The sequence below is a fragment of the Silurus meridionalis genome, chromosome 26 (genome assembly GCF_014805685.1).
Source record: "Silurus meridionalis isolate SWU-2019-XX chromosome 26, ASM1480568v1, whole genome shotgun sequence".
In the NCBI taxonomy this organism is placed as follows: domain Eukaryota; kingdom Metazoa; phylum Chordata; class Actinopteri; order Siluriformes; family Siluridae; genus Silurus; species Silurus meridionalis.
In genome coordinates, this window is record NC_060909.1 from 15,778,544 (window position 1) to 15,796,584 (window position 18,041).

General features: G+C 43.4%; 2 protein-coding genes across 2 annotated transcripts in view; one reads left to right on the top strand and one right to left on the bottom strand.

Moving 5' to 3' along the window:
• The window catches only part of aox6 (aldehyde oxidase 6), a 21,927-nt gene extending 8,781 nt beyond the window's left edge, over window positions 1-13,146 (bottom strand). The window contains exons 1-15 of the mRNA XM_046840330.1: window positions 12,993-13,146; window positions 12,772-12,829; window positions 11,800-11,896; window positions 10,834-10,942; window positions 10,500-10,626; window positions 10,262-10,323; window positions 8,751-8,819; window positions 8,078-8,152; window positions 7,790-7,934; window positions 7,466-7,558; window positions 6,276-6,427; window positions 6,013-6,106; window positions 5,530-5,639; window positions 5,256-5,440; window positions 4,347-4,509 (exon numbers count right to left, since the gene is read on the bottom strand). Coding sequence (XP_046696286.1) covers window positions 4,347-4,509; window positions 5,256-5,440; window positions 5,530-5,639; window positions 6,013-6,106; window positions 6,276-6,427; window positions 7,466-7,558; window positions 7,790-7,934; window positions 8,078-8,152; window positions 8,751-8,819; window positions 10,262-10,323; window positions 10,500-10,626; window positions 10,834-10,942; window positions 11,800-11,896; window positions 12,772-12,829; window positions 12,993-13,046 — 1,593 coding nt within the window. The 5' untranslated portion in view covers window positions 13,047-13,146. The remainder of the gene's footprint in view (window positions 1-4,346; window positions 4,510-5,255; window positions 5,441-5,529; window positions 5,640-6,012; window positions 6,107-6,275; window positions 6,428-7,465; window positions 7,559-7,789; window positions 7,935-8,077; window positions 8,153-8,750; window positions 8,820-10,261; window positions 10,324-10,499; window positions 10,627-10,833; window positions 10,943-11,799; window positions 11,897-12,771; window positions 12,830-12,992) is intronic.
• Window positions 13,147-16,274: 3,128 nt separating this feature from the next.
• On the top strand, window positions 16,275-17,787 carry LOC124379750 (hatching enzyme 1.2-like). Its single transcript, XM_046840305.1, has 4 exons — window positions 16,275-16,519; window positions 16,787-16,927; window positions 17,015-17,132; window positions 17,267-17,787. The coding sequence occupies exons 1-4, from the start codon at window positions 16,402-16,404 to the stop codon at window positions 17,652-17,654; spliced, it is 765 nt and encodes a 254-aa protein (XP_046696261.1). The 5' UTR covers window positions 16,275-16,401; the 3' UTR covers window positions 17,655-17,787.
• The last annotated feature ends 254 nt before the right edge of the window (window positions 17,788-18,041 follow it).

The window sequence follows — 18,041 nt, forward strand, 5'->3', positions numbered from 1 at the left end:
CCAGAATCGCCTTCTTTCACCTTAGAAATATTGCTAAGATTAGAAATATGATGTCGTTACAGGATGCAGAAAAACTGGTTCATGCTTTTGTTACTTCTAGATTAGACTACTGTAACGCTTTACTGTCTGGGTGTTGGAGTAAGTGCAGAAATAAGCTTCAGTTAGTTCAGAATGCAGCAGCAAGGGTCCTCACTAGATCTAGGAAATATGACCACATCACCCCTGTTTTAATCAGTCTACACTGGCTCCCAATCAAATCTCGCATTGACTATAAAATATTACTACTGACGTATAAAGCACTCAATGGTCTCGCACCGCAGTATCTGAGTGAACTTCTGTACCAGTATGATCCTCCACGCCTACTTAGATCAAAGGTGCTGGCTATCTGTTGGTTCCTCAAATAATGAAGACTACAGCAGGGGGCAGATCTTTCTCTTATAAAGCCCCACAGTTATGGAACAGCCTTCCAATCAGTGTTCGGGACTCAGACACAGTCTCAGTGTTCAAGTCGAGGTTGAAAACGTATTTATTTAGTCAAGCCTTTTATCAGTAGATTTCTCTTAGGTAAAGGCACAGATCTGGAGGGAACATGGATATAGAGTGTTTGGTGAACTGGTATATTTGTATGCTGTCGTCCCTCACATTCACACGTTCACTCAGGTTTGTTGACGGTGGTGTGGTGGGTCGTCTCTTATCCCAGGAATGTCCTCAGCAGTGATCACATCAACCACGCCCACCATCCCCAGAGCCCGCCCACATCGATATGACTGACAGCAGCAAATTCATACACACAATTCAATGTATAAGTATCATGATTTTGTGTGTGACATTTTATGTGTATGTGTGTGTGTGTGTGTTTGTGTGTGTGTGTTTTACGTGATCTTGGCATAGGCTCTGGTGCTGGTGACGACAGAGAGGAACAGTTCTCTGTGTGTGTGGAATGTCATCACAGTACACGGCCTCTCCTGTAGCATGTGGAACAGAGGAGTGGTGAGGCAACGCCCGCCCACACTGTCCTGATCCGATACAGCCTACACACACACACACACACACACACACACACACACACACACACACACATACCATAAACACATCTATATAAAGCTATTTTCTTCTTTATGTGTCTCTACATAAGACTGTGTCTTTTTACACACACACACACACACACACACACACACACACACACACACACACACCTGGAACTCCTGGTATCCAGGCTGAATGAAGCTGGGCAGCGGCTCCACGGCGCTCAGGTTGTGTTTTGGAATTTCACTCGAATCACGTTCTCCCAAATTACACACACACACACACACACACACACACACACACACAGGCAGCCATTTAACTATAAAATTTAAATAAATATTAACTGTTGATATTAAAATACCTGGTCATATGAAGTACCTGGTTTCTGAGATGCTGCAGGCCGTGAAGGTAGAACCTAAAGAGCATGCTGAGGGACAGAGACCTCGGAACACCAGCTTATCCCTCGGAGCCGAGCCCCCAAGCGTTACATCATCGAGTAGTGCCACGACGCGTCATTTAACGTCGCCTCATTCCACGACCTGCGGAAATATTTCATATATACTGAATGTCAATCGATTCAAATATTGCATTGTGAATAATCGCATGATTGTCATGAGGTCTTCTTCTTCTTCTTTAGCTGCTCCCAGTAGGGGCGCCACAGCGGATCCTCCGTCTCCATACCCCCGTCCTCTACATCTGCCTCTCTCAATCCAACTACCTGCATGTCTTCCCTCACCACATCCATAAACCTCCTCCTTGGTCTTCCTCTTTTCCTCCTTCCTGGTGTCTCCATCCTCAGTATTCTCCTACTGATATACCCCATGTCCCTCCTCTGCACATGTCCAAACCATCTCAATCATGCAGCTAGAAGTAAACTTTCCGATTACGTAGCATCTCTAGATGGTGTTTCTGTTTCAGCATGTACGGCTGTCAAAGACCTTGGTGTGATTATTGACCCGAGTCTTTCCTTTGAGTCTCACGTGAATAATATCACCAGAATCGCCTTCTTTCACCTTAGAAATATTGCTAAGATTAGAAATATGATGTCGTTACAGGATGCAGAAAAACTGGTTCATGCTTTTGTTACTTCTAGATTAGACTACTGTAACGCTTTACTGTCTGGGTGTTGGAGTAAGTGCAGAAATAAGCTTCAGTTAGTTCAGAATGCAGAAGCAAGGGTCCTCACTAGATCTAGGAAATATGACCACATCACCCCTGTTTTAATCAGTCTACACTGGCTCCCAATCAAATCTCGCATTGACTATAAAATATTACTACTGACGTATAAAGCACTTAACGGTCTCGCACCGCAGTATCTGAGTGAACTTCTGTACCAGTATGATCCTCCACGCCTACTTAGATCAAAGGTGCTGGCTATCTGTTGGTTCCTCAAATAATGAAGACTACAGCAGGGGGCAGATCTTTCTCTTATAAAGCCCCACAGTTATGGAACAGCCTTCCAATCAGTGTTCGGGACTCAGACACAGTCTCAGTGTTCAAGTCGAGGTTGAAAACGTATTTATTTAGTCAAGCCTTTTATCAGTAGATTTCTCTTAGGTAAAGGCACAGATCTGGAGGGAACATGGATATAGAGTGTTTGGTGAACTGGTATATTTGTATGCTGTCGTCCCTCACATTCACACGCTCACTCAGGTTTGTTGACGGTGGTGTGGTGGGTCGTCTCTTATCCCAGAGATCCCTCATGTCTGTGTTACCTTCTGGTTCTCCCTTTTAGTTATGCTGCCATAGCGAGTCTTGCGGAGTCCAAACTGCACAGTGACATTAACTTTCGTACACCAATAGTTACACTTAATAATCCATATCCTTCTCTTCCCGTCACCCTCTCTCTCTCTCTCTCTCTCTCTCTCTCTCTCTCTCTCTCTCTCTCTCTCTTTCGGTCGAGTTAAACATGCTCCTGAGGCTCCAGTGACCAGTGTTCCTGCCCCTCTCCCTCCTTGGATCTTCACACTTCTGTGCAGCTCGGGACGGTCTCTTAGTTCCGGAGTAGAACGGGTGCTTTGAGGACGGATTGGACTGTAGTTGGTGTCGGCGGTCTGCTGCACTGACTCGGGAGTGCAGTTTGCTTCTGATCATCATCACTGTACCCCACAACATTGTATATCTGCTTCAAATGGACATTTGGTGCAACCCAGATGAGGATGGGTTCCCTCTTGAGTCTGGTTCCTCTCAAGGTTTCTTCCTTATGCCATCTCGGGGAGTTTTTCCTTGCCACAGTTGCTCATCAGGGACAAACATACTTACAAAGAACATATTTATGTTTAATCACCACATTATCTGTGTAAAGCTGCTTTGAGACAATGTTCATTGTTAAAAGCGCTATACAAATAAAAATGAATTGAATTGAAATTGAATTGAATCTCACCTCCCTCACCTTGTCTCTAAAACGTCCTACATGCGCTGTCCCTCTAATAAACTCATTTCTAAATGATTGTCATGAGGTAACACGTGAGTAATCGCAACTTCATGGCACGTTTGTATCTGTTTTTTTAAATGTACCTTAAATTAGTACTTTTCATGAAGACAATATATTTTTGTAAACGTTTTAAAGTAATTATGATGTATTATTTGTATCTCGATGCGTAGCCGACAATGCGATACATTAAAGATACACATGAAGCAGCTATAAAGAAACCGAACCGTGACTTAAAACCCGAGCTGTACATACCGAACTGTAAATTTAGCGTAACCTTATACCCCTAAAATACATACAAATATATACATCAAATCTATACAATTCTAAAATATAAAACAATTGTGTAAAAATACTCCTCACAAATATTATAAGGTGTGTTTACCTGCCGACGAGGTTCCGTGTCGCGTTCTCTGCACTGAGTGTGTGTGCTCCGACTCCTCCATAATACACACTCATGTCCCTCACCAGGTCTGAGCCGTGATGAAACCACACCCGCATGCCGGCACTCACCGTGGCCAGAGCGTTGTCTTTCCGGGGAGCGTTACGGAACGCACACACCACCTCACACTGACAGAGACGACATCAACACACAACCAACCTTCATATTTACACACCATAAATACAGGGGTTCATCTTTACACGTCTAGAAACTTCACCTGTCTGGAAACGGGAATAAAAACAGACAACACAATCTCATCCGGTCGGAGAAGCGTCTTCCCAAATCCCACAAAGAAATCTTTATCCAGAGGAACCTCACGCCTTCCGTCTGATCTCACACACACACACACACACACACACACACACACACACACAGGCAGCCATTTAACTATAAAAATTTAAATAAATATTAACTGTTGATATTAAAATACCTGGTCATATGAAGTACCTGGTTTCTGAGATGCTGCAGGCCGTGAAGGTAGAACCTAAAGAGCATGCTGAGGGACAGAGACCTGCGGAACACCAGCTTATCCCTCGGAGCCGAGCCCCCAAGCGTTACATCATCGAGTAGTGCCACGTACGCGTCATTTAACGTCGCCTCATTCCACGACCTGCGGAAATATTTCATATATACTGAATGTCAATCGATTCAAATATTGCATTGTGAATAATCGCATGATTGTCATGAGGTCTTCTTCTTCTTCTTTTAGCTGCTCCCAGTAGGGGGCGCCACAGCGGATCCTCCGTCTCCATACCCCCCGTCCTCTACATCTGCCTCTCTCAATCCAACTACCTGCATGTCTTCCCTCACCACATCCATAAACCTCCTCCTTGTTCTTCCTCTTTTCCTCCTTCCTGGTGTCTACATCCTCAGCATTCTCCTACTGATATACCCCATGTCCCTCCTCTGCACATGTCCAAACCATTTCAATCTCACCTCCCTCACCTTGTCTCTAAAACGTCCTACATGCGCTGTCCCTCTAATAAACTCATTTCTAAATGATTGTCATGAGGTAACACGTGAGTAATCGCAACTTCATGGCACGTTTGTATCTGTTTTTTAAATGTACCTTAAATTAGTACTTTTCATGAAGACAATATATGTTTTAAAGTAATTATGATGTATTATTTGTATCTCGATGCGTAGCCGACAATGCGATACATTAAAGATACACATGAAGCAGCTATAAAGAAACCGAACCGTGACTTAAAACCCGAGGTACATACCGAACTGTAAATTTAGCGTAACCTTATACCCCTAAAATACATACAAATATATACATCAAATCTATACAATTCTAAAATATAAAACAATTGTGTAAAAATACTCCTCACAAATATTATAAGGTGTGTTTACCTGCCGACGAGGTTCCGTGTCGCGTTCTCTGCGCTGAGTGTGTGTGCTCCGACTCCTCCATAATACACACTCATGTCCCTCACCAGGTCTGAGCCGTGATGAAACCACACCCGCATGCCGGCGCTCACCGTGGCCAGAGCGTTGTCTTTCCGGGGAGCGTTACGGAACGCACACACCACCTCACACTGACAGAGACGACATCAACACACAACCAACCTTCATATCTACACACCATAAATACAGGGGTTCATCTTTACACGTCTAGAAACTTCACCTGTCTGGAAACGGGAATAAAAACAGACAACACAATCTCATCCGGTCGGAGAAGCGTCTTCCCAAATCCCACAAAGAAATCTTTATCCAGAGGAACCTCACGCCTTCCGTCTGATCTCACACACACACACACACACACACACACACACACACACACGTTAAAACCAGCATGTCTGTCTGTGTGTATTTTCATATTTGTCTGTCTGTCTGAGTCTAGCAGCCCATATCTTTTCCTGCCACTATATTCCAGTCTGTCTGTCTGTCTGTCTGTCTCTCTATAAATCTCCCCATCTGCTCATTTCATCAGTTTGTTGCTCTGTTACTGAGTGTCTACATGTCTGTCTATCTGTCCATCTCCCTGTCTATCATTTTATTTATTGTTTTGACCATCCATTCATCTGTTTTTCTTGCCAGACTTGTGATCTGTCCATCCATCCATCAGTCTACCTGTCTGTCTGAGTGATGTAATGAGTGATGTAATAACCGTGAGACAACAGCAGCACTGAGCTCCGTCCTGCAGCCAGAACAGGATTCAGATCAGAGTTAGGGGATGCACTGGCAATGTTTCCTCCCAGTGTCTACACACACACACACAGACACAGACACACACACACACACACACACACACACACACACAAACACACACACATGTATATATATACACATGACATGTAAACAAAGATAAAACATGACCTATTATCTAACTGTGTGTGTGTGTGTGTGTGTGTGTGTGTGTCTCAGTCTAACAGCAACATTGCGTATCTGCTCTCCTCCAAGATGTTTCAGTTGCTCCAGCAGAGCCGTGTACGTCTGTGTGTGTTCTGCAGGAAGAGAACACACACACTTCTGCAACACGGACCGTACTGTGGATAAACTGCAGCCAGCACCAATACACACACCTGTAACACACACACACAACACACACACACACACACACACACACACACACACACACAAAGTGAAACATTCACAGTGTGTCTGTAATGATACTAAGAAATGCCTGATTTCACACACACACACACACACACACACATACACACAAACACACGCAGAAAGACAGACAGACAGACACACACACACTTACACACACACATGTATATATATACACATGACATGTAAACAAAGATAAAACATGACCTATTATCTAACTGTGTGTGTGTGTGTGTGTGTGTCTCAGTCTAACAGCAACATTGCGTATCTGCTCTCCTCCAAGATGTTTCAGTTGCTCCAGCAGAGTATGCGTCTGTGTGTGTTCTGCAGGAAGAGAACACACACACTTCTGCAACACGGACCGTACTGTGGATAAACTGCAGCCAGCACCAATACACACACCTGTAACACACACACACACACACACACACACACACACACACACACACACACAAAGTGAAACATTCACAGTGTGTCTGTAATGATACTAAGAAATGCCTGATTTCACACACACACACACACACACACACACATACACACAAACACACGCAGAAAGACAGACAGACAGACACACACACACTTACACACACAAAGTGAAACATTCACAGTGTCCTGTAATGATACTAAGAAATGCCTGATTTCACACACACACACACACACACACACACACACACACACACACTCACACACACACGCAGACAGACACACACATACACACACACAAACACACGCAGACAGAAAGACACACACACACACACACGCAGACAGACACACATACACACAAACACACGCAGACACACACACACACACAAACATACACACACACACACAAACACACGCAGACAGAAAGACACACATACACACACAAACACACGCAGACAGACACACACATATATATATACACACACACACAAACACACGCAGAAAGACAGAAAACACACACACGCAGACACACACACACACACACACACACACACACACACACACACACACACACACACACACACCTTCAGGATTCTGTGTGACTTCAAACAGGTCCTTCACGTGTCTGGCTGAGATTATTATGGGATGCACGACACCTCTAAACTTGATATCCAACCCTGAGAAGAAAATCTGATGATACACCACAAACATCAAACACTTCATCACATCAACCAGTCAGTCGGTACCTCTGGTAACCACGGAAACCAACAATCACTGATGGATTCTACGTGAAAACAGTAGCATGAACATGAACATCATGTCTGTTTACGTGGTTACGTTATCAAGGCCTCCTAATCAACTGTGTGTGTGTGTGTGTGTGTGTGTGTGTGTGTGTGTGTGTCTCTCACCGATGTTGGTGTTTCCCATCACAATGGGAGCTTCTGGGTGCTGAAACTTCAGCTGGAGAAGCTCATCGAGAGACATGGGGGAGATCCAGGTGATCCTCTCCCCCTCAAACCTCTGAGTGCTCTGGTTCTGGCTCTCGGCCATTTTCTATACACACAAATAAGTGTGACAAAAAATCGTTACAATGATATGATCATCATCTACACCAGAAACCACGAATCTATCGATTTTATGATGATTTATTTTGAGAAGTTTGGATATGAATCTGTAAGCTTGAACATGTTCCTCACTATGAGCTCGGGAGGGAAGATCAGGTCCTGCGTCGGGTCCAGAGGAAGAAACTCCTCTTTATTAAACAGCTCCGGCTGTAAACACACATTATTACAGTTTCAGTTGTTTTGGAGTTTTTCATGAATCATTCATTATATCTGTATTAGTGTTCGTTCATTTCCTGGTTCTTCATCCATTTTCAGAAATTGTAATTCTGTGTTTTGTCTGTCACCAATTGAAGGTCCATGAGATTCACCTTTGACCTGTTTTAGAGAACTGGTTGATCATTGGTTGATCTGATGATGGTCACTCACCTTCATGAGTGCCAGAATGAATAATTATACACATGTTCAGAAGAGACGCTTGGCAGATGACAACAGCTGGTTTACAAATTTTCCATGCAATGAGTGAGAACCAGAATAATCTCATTTGATCAACATGACAAACAACTGATCATGTAGGAAACACCGTAATCAAACAAATGAAGATCCAATTTGTTCTAAGCAGCTACAAATAACTTTTCATGGCTTCGTGCACAAGTGACGACATGACGTGGAGGTTGAACAAGTAGTTTAAAATCCAGAATTTCATTTGTGATCTGAGAAACACTCCAAAGCAACTGAGAAAAACAGTCATATCAACATTATTATTGAAAAGATTTTATACCACATTAAGCTCATGAGATGTTCTTACTTTCTCAGGAGGCGTGTTGGTGTTTGAGGTACAGCAGGTGGCGCTGTTCTCCTGACAGCAGCGTTCACGCTACACAAACAATCACAATCTTTATTATAAGATGTTATTACAGTAATATTACACATTAAGCCTTGTGTGTGTGTGTGTGTGTGTGTGTGTGTGTGTGTGTGTGAGAGACACTTCTCAGGGAAAATAAACTGCTTCTGGGTCACTTTATAGTTTCAGTCCGGTTACAAAACTTCATCATGAGATAAGGATTAACCTCCTGGCAGAGGCAGTCGCTGATCACATGACTGACAATAACCTGAGTTTCATCTCTGACTGAAAATACATTATTGGGTAACAGTTTAACTGGAGCTTGAACTTTATCCTCACATAATTTCAGGTCTTTGTGTAAAGACAGAAAACTTTTCCTTTGTTCCACAAATGTCATTCCAGTGAAGCTGTCCTTCTGTCTGTCCTTCTATCTGTCTTTACACTCCTACCCCCTGTCTGTCCTTCTGTCTGTCTTTACACTCCTACCCCCTGTCTGTCCTTCTGTCTGTCTTTACACCCTACCCCTGTCTGTCCTTCTATCTGTCTTTACACTCCTACCCCCTGTCTGTCCTTCTATCTGTCTTTACACTCCTACCCCCTGTCTGTCCTTCTGTCTGTCTTTACACTCCTACCCCCTGTCTGTCCTTCTGTCTGTCTTTACACTCCTACCCCCTGTCTGTCCTTCTGTCTGTCTTTACACTCCTACCCCGTCTGTCCTTCTGTCTGTCTTTACACTCCTACCCCGTCTGTCCTTCTATCTGTCTTTACACTCCTACCCCGTCTGTCCTTCTGTCTGTCTTTACACTCCTACCCCCTGTCTGTCCTTCTGTCTGTCTTTACACTCCTACCCCGTCTGTCCTTCTATCTGTCTTTACACTCCTACCCCTGTCTGTCCTTCTGTCTGTCTTTACAATCCTACCCCTGTCTGTCCTTCTGTCTGTCCTTCTGTCTGTCTTTACAATCCTACCCCTGTCTGTCCTTCTATCTGTCTTTACACTCCTACCCCCTGTCTGTCCTTCTGTCTGTCTTTACACTCCTACCCCGTCTGTCCTTCTGTCTGTCCTTCTGTCTGTCTTTACACTCCTACCCCCTGTCTGTCCTTCTGTCTGTCTTTATACTCCTACCCCCTGTCTGTCCTTCTGTCTGTCTTTATACTCCTACCCCTGTCTGTCCTTCTGTCTGTCTTTATACTCCTACCCCCTGTCTGTCCTTCTGTCTGTCTTTATACTCCTACCCCCTGTCTGTCCTTCTGTCTGTCTTTACACTCCTACCCCCTGTCTGTCCTTCTTTTACTCCTAACTCTTGTCTGTCTTATTGGTCTGTCTCTCCTACCGTCCTCCTGTCTTGATGCTTCATCTCTGTTTTTTCTTCGATACTCGCTTCCTTCATGTCCGTCTTAATGCTGATAAACCTCCTGTCTGTCTACATCATGACCATCGTCACATCGTTCATTTCCGTTGTTTTGTCACACACACCTCACAGAAAGTCCGATAGCCGTCGATAATCGGCCGATATCCTGTACATCTGCATAAATTACCTACAAAACATCACACACACATCAGAGTTCAGCCTGAGGATAAAAGTGCTCTGGGTCATAAAACTGTATGATATTAAAATGTTTTTCTTCCTATATATCATGACTGGGGATTTCAGAAATTAAATTTTAATCTGTGTGTGTGTGTGTGTGTGTGTGTGTGTGTGTGTGTGTGTTACCTCCCAGGGCCTGTGTTATGTCCTCCATGCTGGGCTGTGGATGATTCCTCAGCAGCGTGTACATGGACATCACCATCCCTGGAGTACAAAACCCACACTGAGAGCCGTTTGCCTTCGCTATACGCTCCTGAAAAACGCACACACACACACACACACACACACACACACACACACACACACACACACACACCAAAATGTAATGTTATATTTTTTATATATTGATATTGTTTAATATAAAGTAGTGTATTTGTGATGTGTGTACAATATGTGTATCTACACCTGTGTGTGTGTGTGTGTGTGTGTGTGTGTGTGTGTGTGTGTGTGTGTGCGCTACCTGTACAGGATGTAGTTTGCTCTCGCTGTTCCCGATGCCCTCCACCGTGGTCACGGCTGTTCCATGTGCTTGGCATAAAGGCATCAGACAGGCGTTAACAGAGAAATGACTGAGCAGTGAAGGAACCTGGACTCCATCAATCACTTCATCATCAACAGCAGAATCAATATCACAAACACTTTCATTATGACTTGTGTATTTATTTCACTCTCAAACATATAAATGCAAACAAACCACTGTCTAACAAACATTTCATACAAAAAATATCAAGAAATGAATCATCACTGGACATAAACCAGAGGACAGATAAAGACAGAAGGACAAAGTAGCAGGACAAACAAACAGAGAACAGAGAAGTGAGACAGGCAGGAAGACAAACATGAGGACAAACACATAAGAGAAAAACAGGAAGACAAACAGAAGGATGGAGCAGAAAACATGAGGACAGACACAGGGACAGAGCTAGAAGGCAGACAGGAGTATGGACAGACAGACAAAATAACAGACAGGAGGACAAAGTCAAAGAATAGTAGACAGACAGATGGACAGAGAGGAAGACAGACTCGAGGACAAGATCAGAGAACAGAGGACAGACAGAACAAGGACAGGAGGACAGACAAAATCAGAGAACAGAAAAGGACAGAAGAAAGACAGACAGGAGGACATTCTCAAGGACAAAATCAGAAAACATTTAAGGAGACAGAGAGAGGGACAAGCAGGAGGACAGACAGACAGATAGACAGACAGGAGGACAGACAGGAGGACAAACAGAAGGACAGACAGATAGACAGACAGATAGACAGACAGAAAGGGGACAGACAGGAGGACAAACAGAAGGACAGACAGATAGACAGACAGATAGACAGACAGAAAGGAGGACAGACAGGAGGACAAACAGAAGGACAGACAGGAGGACAGACAGAAAGACAGACAGGAGGACAGACAGAAAGACAGTCAGAAGGATACTGAATAGACTTGGTCTGCGTGTTGTATGTGGACATCATGACGGTGCAGGCGCCACATCCCCCACCTCCACAGCCATACTTAGTGCCCGTTAGACTCACTGCACACACACACACACACACACACACACACACACACACACACACACACACGTTACAGGAAAACCACCAAAAAAAGATCACACTCCTCTGCCCTGAAAGACGGTATTTTTAGCACTGACTGAAGCGAACACTGGAGAATGGATCAGCAGGTCAAATAAATCATAACCACTCTCTCACTGTGTGTGTGTGTGTGTGTGTGTGTGTGTGGGTGTGTGTGCAGGAGATAAGGAAGATTAGTTTGGGTCAAAGTCACTGAAGCTCACCTTCATACACAGTCTGATTAATTCTCACGTCTCGCTCTGCTACATCTGATCACTTGTAGTTTCAGGTGAAGGTAAAATGTGTATATGGAGTTTTATACGTTTCACGTGTTCTTTACAGCACAATGAACTTCTTTCTTCACATTTTCCAGCCATGTTATGGATCTGGAGTCAGAGCTAGGGTTGATACAGCACCCCTGGAGCACAGAGGGTTGAAGAATGACTTGAATCCCTGACCTTCCGTTCAGGAACCCAGAGCCTTAAGCACTAATACGTGTACACAAATCCAGTTCTTTAATATTAACACCTAACGAAACGTGTTGATATTTTGGACATGAATTCTTCTAGAATGTCCCAGTGTCAGTGAGAAGGTCTGGGTGTAATGGTCCACCATGCACACGCTATTGGAGAAATGATGTGTGCATTACATGCTTTGTGTTTTTGCTCTTCTGCACTTCTGCTCCAGGTCACGTGGAAGGTGCATGAATAAAGAGCAGTGCACGAGAGAACAGAAAATCTGATCGACGCTCCGAATTATGCGGGTGCCAATAGTTTTGCGTGCCAAATCTAATAAAATCAATAAAAGAATAAAGTAAATAAAAGCACAATCCTACGTTTTTCTCGGAGGAAGGAGAGCAGCATGGTCTCTGGATCCACATCTTTCACCGTCACCTGTCACCGTGCAAACATTTCATAAAGCTGTTTACTATTTATATGTTTATCATGGGGGAAAAACGTAAACAGATCAAAGGGACACGTCACGCAGCGCGCGCTCGAGAGGAAAGTTACAGTTTCACATCTATAGTTTTACATTGAACATATAAACGGTTTCTACCTTCTTTCCGTTAACATAGAGATGAACAACTCCGCTTTCCTTCTCAGCAGCCATTTTGGAGATTTGATGATGGATTTGGGACTGACCGTAAACACTGGAGAACCTTCACAGCACGCCCACTTCCAGCTCCCAGCTCCTCCTGCTTTAGAGAACTTTACATCATAGAAGTGCACGGGACAGAAATGTCTCATGCAGCGTTTTGCAAAAACATAAAATTCCGCAACATCGAAAATCCAAAAATAGCAAAAAAAAAATTGCATGTGTTCTATTAGTTCATATGTATTTATTTTCTCTTCAATGAATAAATATATATAGTAGGAATAAAACGTGAGGTTTTAAAAATGAAAATATACAGGAATAAAATAATAAAGTTGTATGCATCCAGAAAAAAACATGCATAAAACAAACAAACAAACAAACAAACAAAACAAAAAAAACACAACTATATGCATAGAAAAAAATGCATACAGGCCTGTGCATTTCTTTTGTGTTTTATGCATGCAACCCCATGTATTTTTTGTTGGAGGTAATTACATGCATACAACAAAAACTGCATGGAGTTGCATGCATAAAACAAAAAAGAAATGCACAGACCTGTATGCACAGATTTAAAATATATGAAATTGCATGCATGAGACAAAAAATTCAGTTTTTTGACAGAGTTTTATGGAACAAAAAATGTATGAAACCATATGGATGCATGGAACTAAAACAATGTCAAGGTCTTCCTGGCTCATGGGACACACTTCCGGGTCTGCAGCCACCTGACAGAATAATCTGGCCCTGTCCCTGGAAAAATAAATAGAATAGGTCAAAGTGCATGAAATTGTATACATAGATAAAAAAAAATAGAATTATCAACATTAAACAAATGCATGTAAGGAACAAAGAATGCATGGAGTAGCATGTAGCAAACATGTCATGATATCAAACAATGCATGGGAAATGAAGGCATTAAAAATTTGTATTAAAAATGCATGGGGTTGTTTGAATGTGAAAAAAAGAAAAAAGTATTATGCATGAAGGAAAAGTTGTTTCATGAAGTTGCTAATATAATTTATGACCCAAACAATGACTTTTAAGTGAAAAATTCATAAAACTTAGATTCATAAAAACTTTTTTTTAAGTTACAACTGTTGAACTAGGACACGCACGTTAACAGAAGGAGGAAGTACGGGTGTGGAGGTAGAATCTCCTTCGTAAGCAGGAAAGTTTAACCTGGAAAGAGCATCAGGCTTACCATTCCAAGATTAAACCTGCCGAAAAAAAGTCCCCAGCAATCTTGGTGAAGGTTTAGGCATTTGGTGGTGCACAGATACTCCAGGTTGCGGTGATCTGTCCAGACCAAGAAAGGGGTCTCAGCCCCCTCTAACCAGTCCATTCCTCCAGGGCAAGGAGCTCCCGCCCTCCAAAGGAGTAATTACGTTCCGCTTGGTTAAGACGGCGGGAGAAGAAGGTGCATGGGTGCAACTTACTATCAGTAGTGCCCCTCTGGGACAGTATGGCGCCTACCCATAGGTCGGAGGCATCGACTTGCATGCTAAACTGCCGAGAGGGATAGGGGAAAACTAGGACTGGGGCAGAGTTAAAGAGGCCCTTGAGTCTGATGAAAGCTTGCTCTGCATTGGAAGGCCACAAAAAGGACGGCGAGAAAAGGTCAGTTGGTGGGGAGAGGCAGCAACAGAGCTGTACGATACAATTGAACCGCTGAAAAAAGTTGTCGAACCCCAATTTCAGAATAATGTTCCTCTACATCAAATTGCAAACAGTTAAATATCTCATTGTTTAAAGAGCATAATATCATGAAAGGTTTCAAAGAACCTGGAGAAATCTCTGTGCACAAGGGACATGGGTGAAAATCAATATCGGATGCCCATGATCTTAGGGCCCTCAGGGGGCACTGCGTTTAAAACAGTCGCGATTCTGTAATAGAAATCACTGCAGTGGCTCATAAACACCTCCAGAAGGTCAAATCTCTGTCATACAAAAGAAGAAGGTATGCATGAACATGGTCCAGAAACGCCACAACCTCTCTGGGCTACAGCTCATTTAAAATGTACCAAGGCAAAGTGGAAAACTGTTCTGTGGTCAGACGATTCAAAACTCTAATTTCCTTGTGGACACAATGAAAGCCATGTCCTCTGGACTAAAGAGTGGAGGGATCTTCCGGCTTTTGTATCAGCGCCCAGTTCAAAGAGCCGCATCTCTGGTGTTGTAAAAGTGCATTAGTGCTTGTGGATTGGGCAGCTGGTACATTTGGAGAGGCTCCATCAATGCTGAACGGTATATACAGGTTTTAGAGCAACAAATGCTTCCATACAGAAAACGTCTTTTTCAGGGAAGCCCTTGTCTATTTGAGCAAGACAATGCTAACTGATTGCTGCATCTATGACAATAGCACGACTTTGTAGTAGAAGTCTCCTGGTGCTGAACTGGCGTGCCTGCAGTCTAGACTTTTTGCCATTTGAAAACATTTAGTGCATCGTGAAACGAAAAATACAACAAAGGAAACCCAGAACTGTTGAGCTGCTAGAGTCCTCTATCAGACACACATGGGTCAACATTCTTCTTCCTACACTTCAGCTACTTGTCTTCTCAGTTCCCAGATATATAGAGACAGAAGACGTGATGCTACACAGATGTAAACATGGCCCTATCGCAACGTTTTGGAGTCCTGTTGCAGCCAAATTCGAAATGACCGAACATCTGAGTCTTCCGACTTCCAGCAGTTAGTCCGGGTCAGGGTAAAGAACCGATAGGACATGAAGTGTTGTGAAATGATAATAGAGACCACTGGTCTCCGGTCTAAAGTGAGGATGACCGATTATGCCGCAGATTTCATGCCGACCAGAGCGGCAACTCCAATTGACTCGATCTGGTAAATCAATTCATCTGGATCCTCAAAACAAATATTGGGTGCAGGTCCAGCTTCACCTGAGCAATAATTAAGAGATATGCATAGATTTTGGGATCGAAACCACAGGATATGCATCTAAAAGATGAATTAGTCATTCCCAAGAACACACAGTAGGATTTCCAAGCTGTTTGTCTTGGATGAAACAGTAAGTCCTGCATTTTACAAGTCACTCCCTAAAACAGCACCTGAAACATAGATCAATGACCTGACATCAAGAGCCTTCGGTCCATCCTTTAGTACAGAATATCCAAATGATCGCCTGATGCTTGCTTTGATTCAGAAAGGTTTTGAAGTCAGTGTTGAGTTCAGAGGGTCCTCCCTTAAGCTCCACACATGAGACAGTGGACACTAACACCTACCCTTGATCCCCAGCGAGCCACACCAACTTTTTTTCGCCATGTGTCCATGTGTATAAAAATCCAGGTATGACACTCTGCAGTCACCCAGCAGCGGTGAAGGAGCATCCAGATCATCTTCCCACACTGAAGCATCATGATGTCCAGAGCATCTCTCTCCATTCTAGCCCTGCTGCTCGGCTTCTCGCAAGCTCTCTATCTCACCCAACCTGAGCAGGAGGACTTCACATCAAAGATTCTCGACGTCAACCACGGTCTGATAACTCTCTGATCTCAATGGCACTAGACCAGGACCATTACTGCAATGCAAATATGGGCCTAGAATCTGTCTTCTTCTAAGCGAATCATTCTGGAATATAGATTTTCCCATTCTATGTTTTGCACTTGCACCAGTGACAGAAACTCTGGCTATGAAAATTTGATGTGAGACCAGAATGTTGGACTCCAAAAGCTCAGACACTACAAATAATACTGCGTATTGTTTTTGCTGTGATTAATCCATTGTGTTTATCTGTATGAAGGATCCAGTGAACCGTTGCTGGAGGGAGACATACTCTTGCCAGGAATCAAGAACGCTCTGGTCTGCCCCGACGGCAGCTGCTTTTGGAAGAAGTCCTCGAATGGCTTGGTGGAGGTGCCTTACACATTGAGCTCTGTTTTCTGTGAGTGAAAGACTTCCTTATTCACATTGTCCACTTATGACACACTCTCTCGATTTCTTATTTATGTACTGGACATTTTCTTCACAGCTTCCTCTGACAATACTGTAATTGCCAATGCCATGGCCACCTTCCACAACAAAACCTGCATTCGTTTCATCTCCAGGACAAATCAAAGTGACTACCTCAGCATCGAGAGCAAAGACGGGTGAGACCCACTAAAGCATTTAACATGTCTCATATTGGAGCTTGATGCTCTTTATTCCTGTTTAATGCACAGTGCCCACATGTTGACATCAGAGTCACGGTCATATCTTCATATCTTTGTTTTTTCTCTCTCAGATGTTACTCTTACGTGGGCAAGATTGGTGGCGCTCAGGTGGTCTCTTTGAGCAAGCCGGGTTGCGTTTATAACAGCATCGTCCAGCACGAGCTGAACCATGCACTCGGTTTCTACCACGAGCATGTTAGAAGCGACCGTGATACTTACGTCACCATCAACTGGAACAACATCGACCCAACCATGACGTCTAATTTTAACTTGAAGAACACCAACAACCTCAACACGCGGTACGACTACTCCTCTGTGATGCACTATGGAAGAACAGCTTTCTCCATCAACGGTCTGGACACCATCACCCCTATTCCCGATCCTTCGGTAAAGATTGGACAGAGCACGGAGCTGTCTGCCACCGACATCCTGAGGATCAAGACTCTCTACAACTGCTGACCTTGTTCAGAACCTTTGTTTTGATTTCACTTTGCTGTAACATTGTAGAACCGCTAATGATACAGGGCACAGTGAGGACCTCACTTGCTGTGCTAACAAAATGTGGAATCATGCAATAAAATGGCTGCAAGCATGTTTTCGTGTAGCGTTTACTTAAATGGGGCATTTCACATAAACACCTTTACTCGGTGTCCTTCATCCCAGATTCATGAATCTCCAAAACATGAAAATCAATTCTGACACTGCCAAAGTTCAAACCAGCATTTCACAAATGTTCACTAGGTATAATAAATAGCTTTTTCTACTAGTGACATTTTAGCATGATGTCGATAACCGGTCAGTACGATGATTGGGTATAAATAGTGTATCTCAGGAGTAAAATGGGCA

What these genes read in the sequence shown, in the direction of transcription:
- LOC124379750 (XM_046840305.1), top strand. Translation starts at nt 16,402, where the DNA reads ATGATGTCCAGAGCATCTCTCTCCATTCTAGCCCTGCTGCTCGGCTTC. An exon ending in CACATTGAGCTCTGTTTTCT is followed by an intron (nt 16,928 to 17,014) that starts GTGAGTGAAAGA and finishes TTTTCTTCACAG; the next exon opens with CTTCCTCTGACAATACTGTA. An exon ending in AGCATCGAGAGCAAAGACGG is followed by an intron (nt 17,133 to 17,266) that starts GTGAGACCCACT and finishes TTTCTCTCTCAG; the next exon opens with ATGTTACTCTTACGTGGGCA.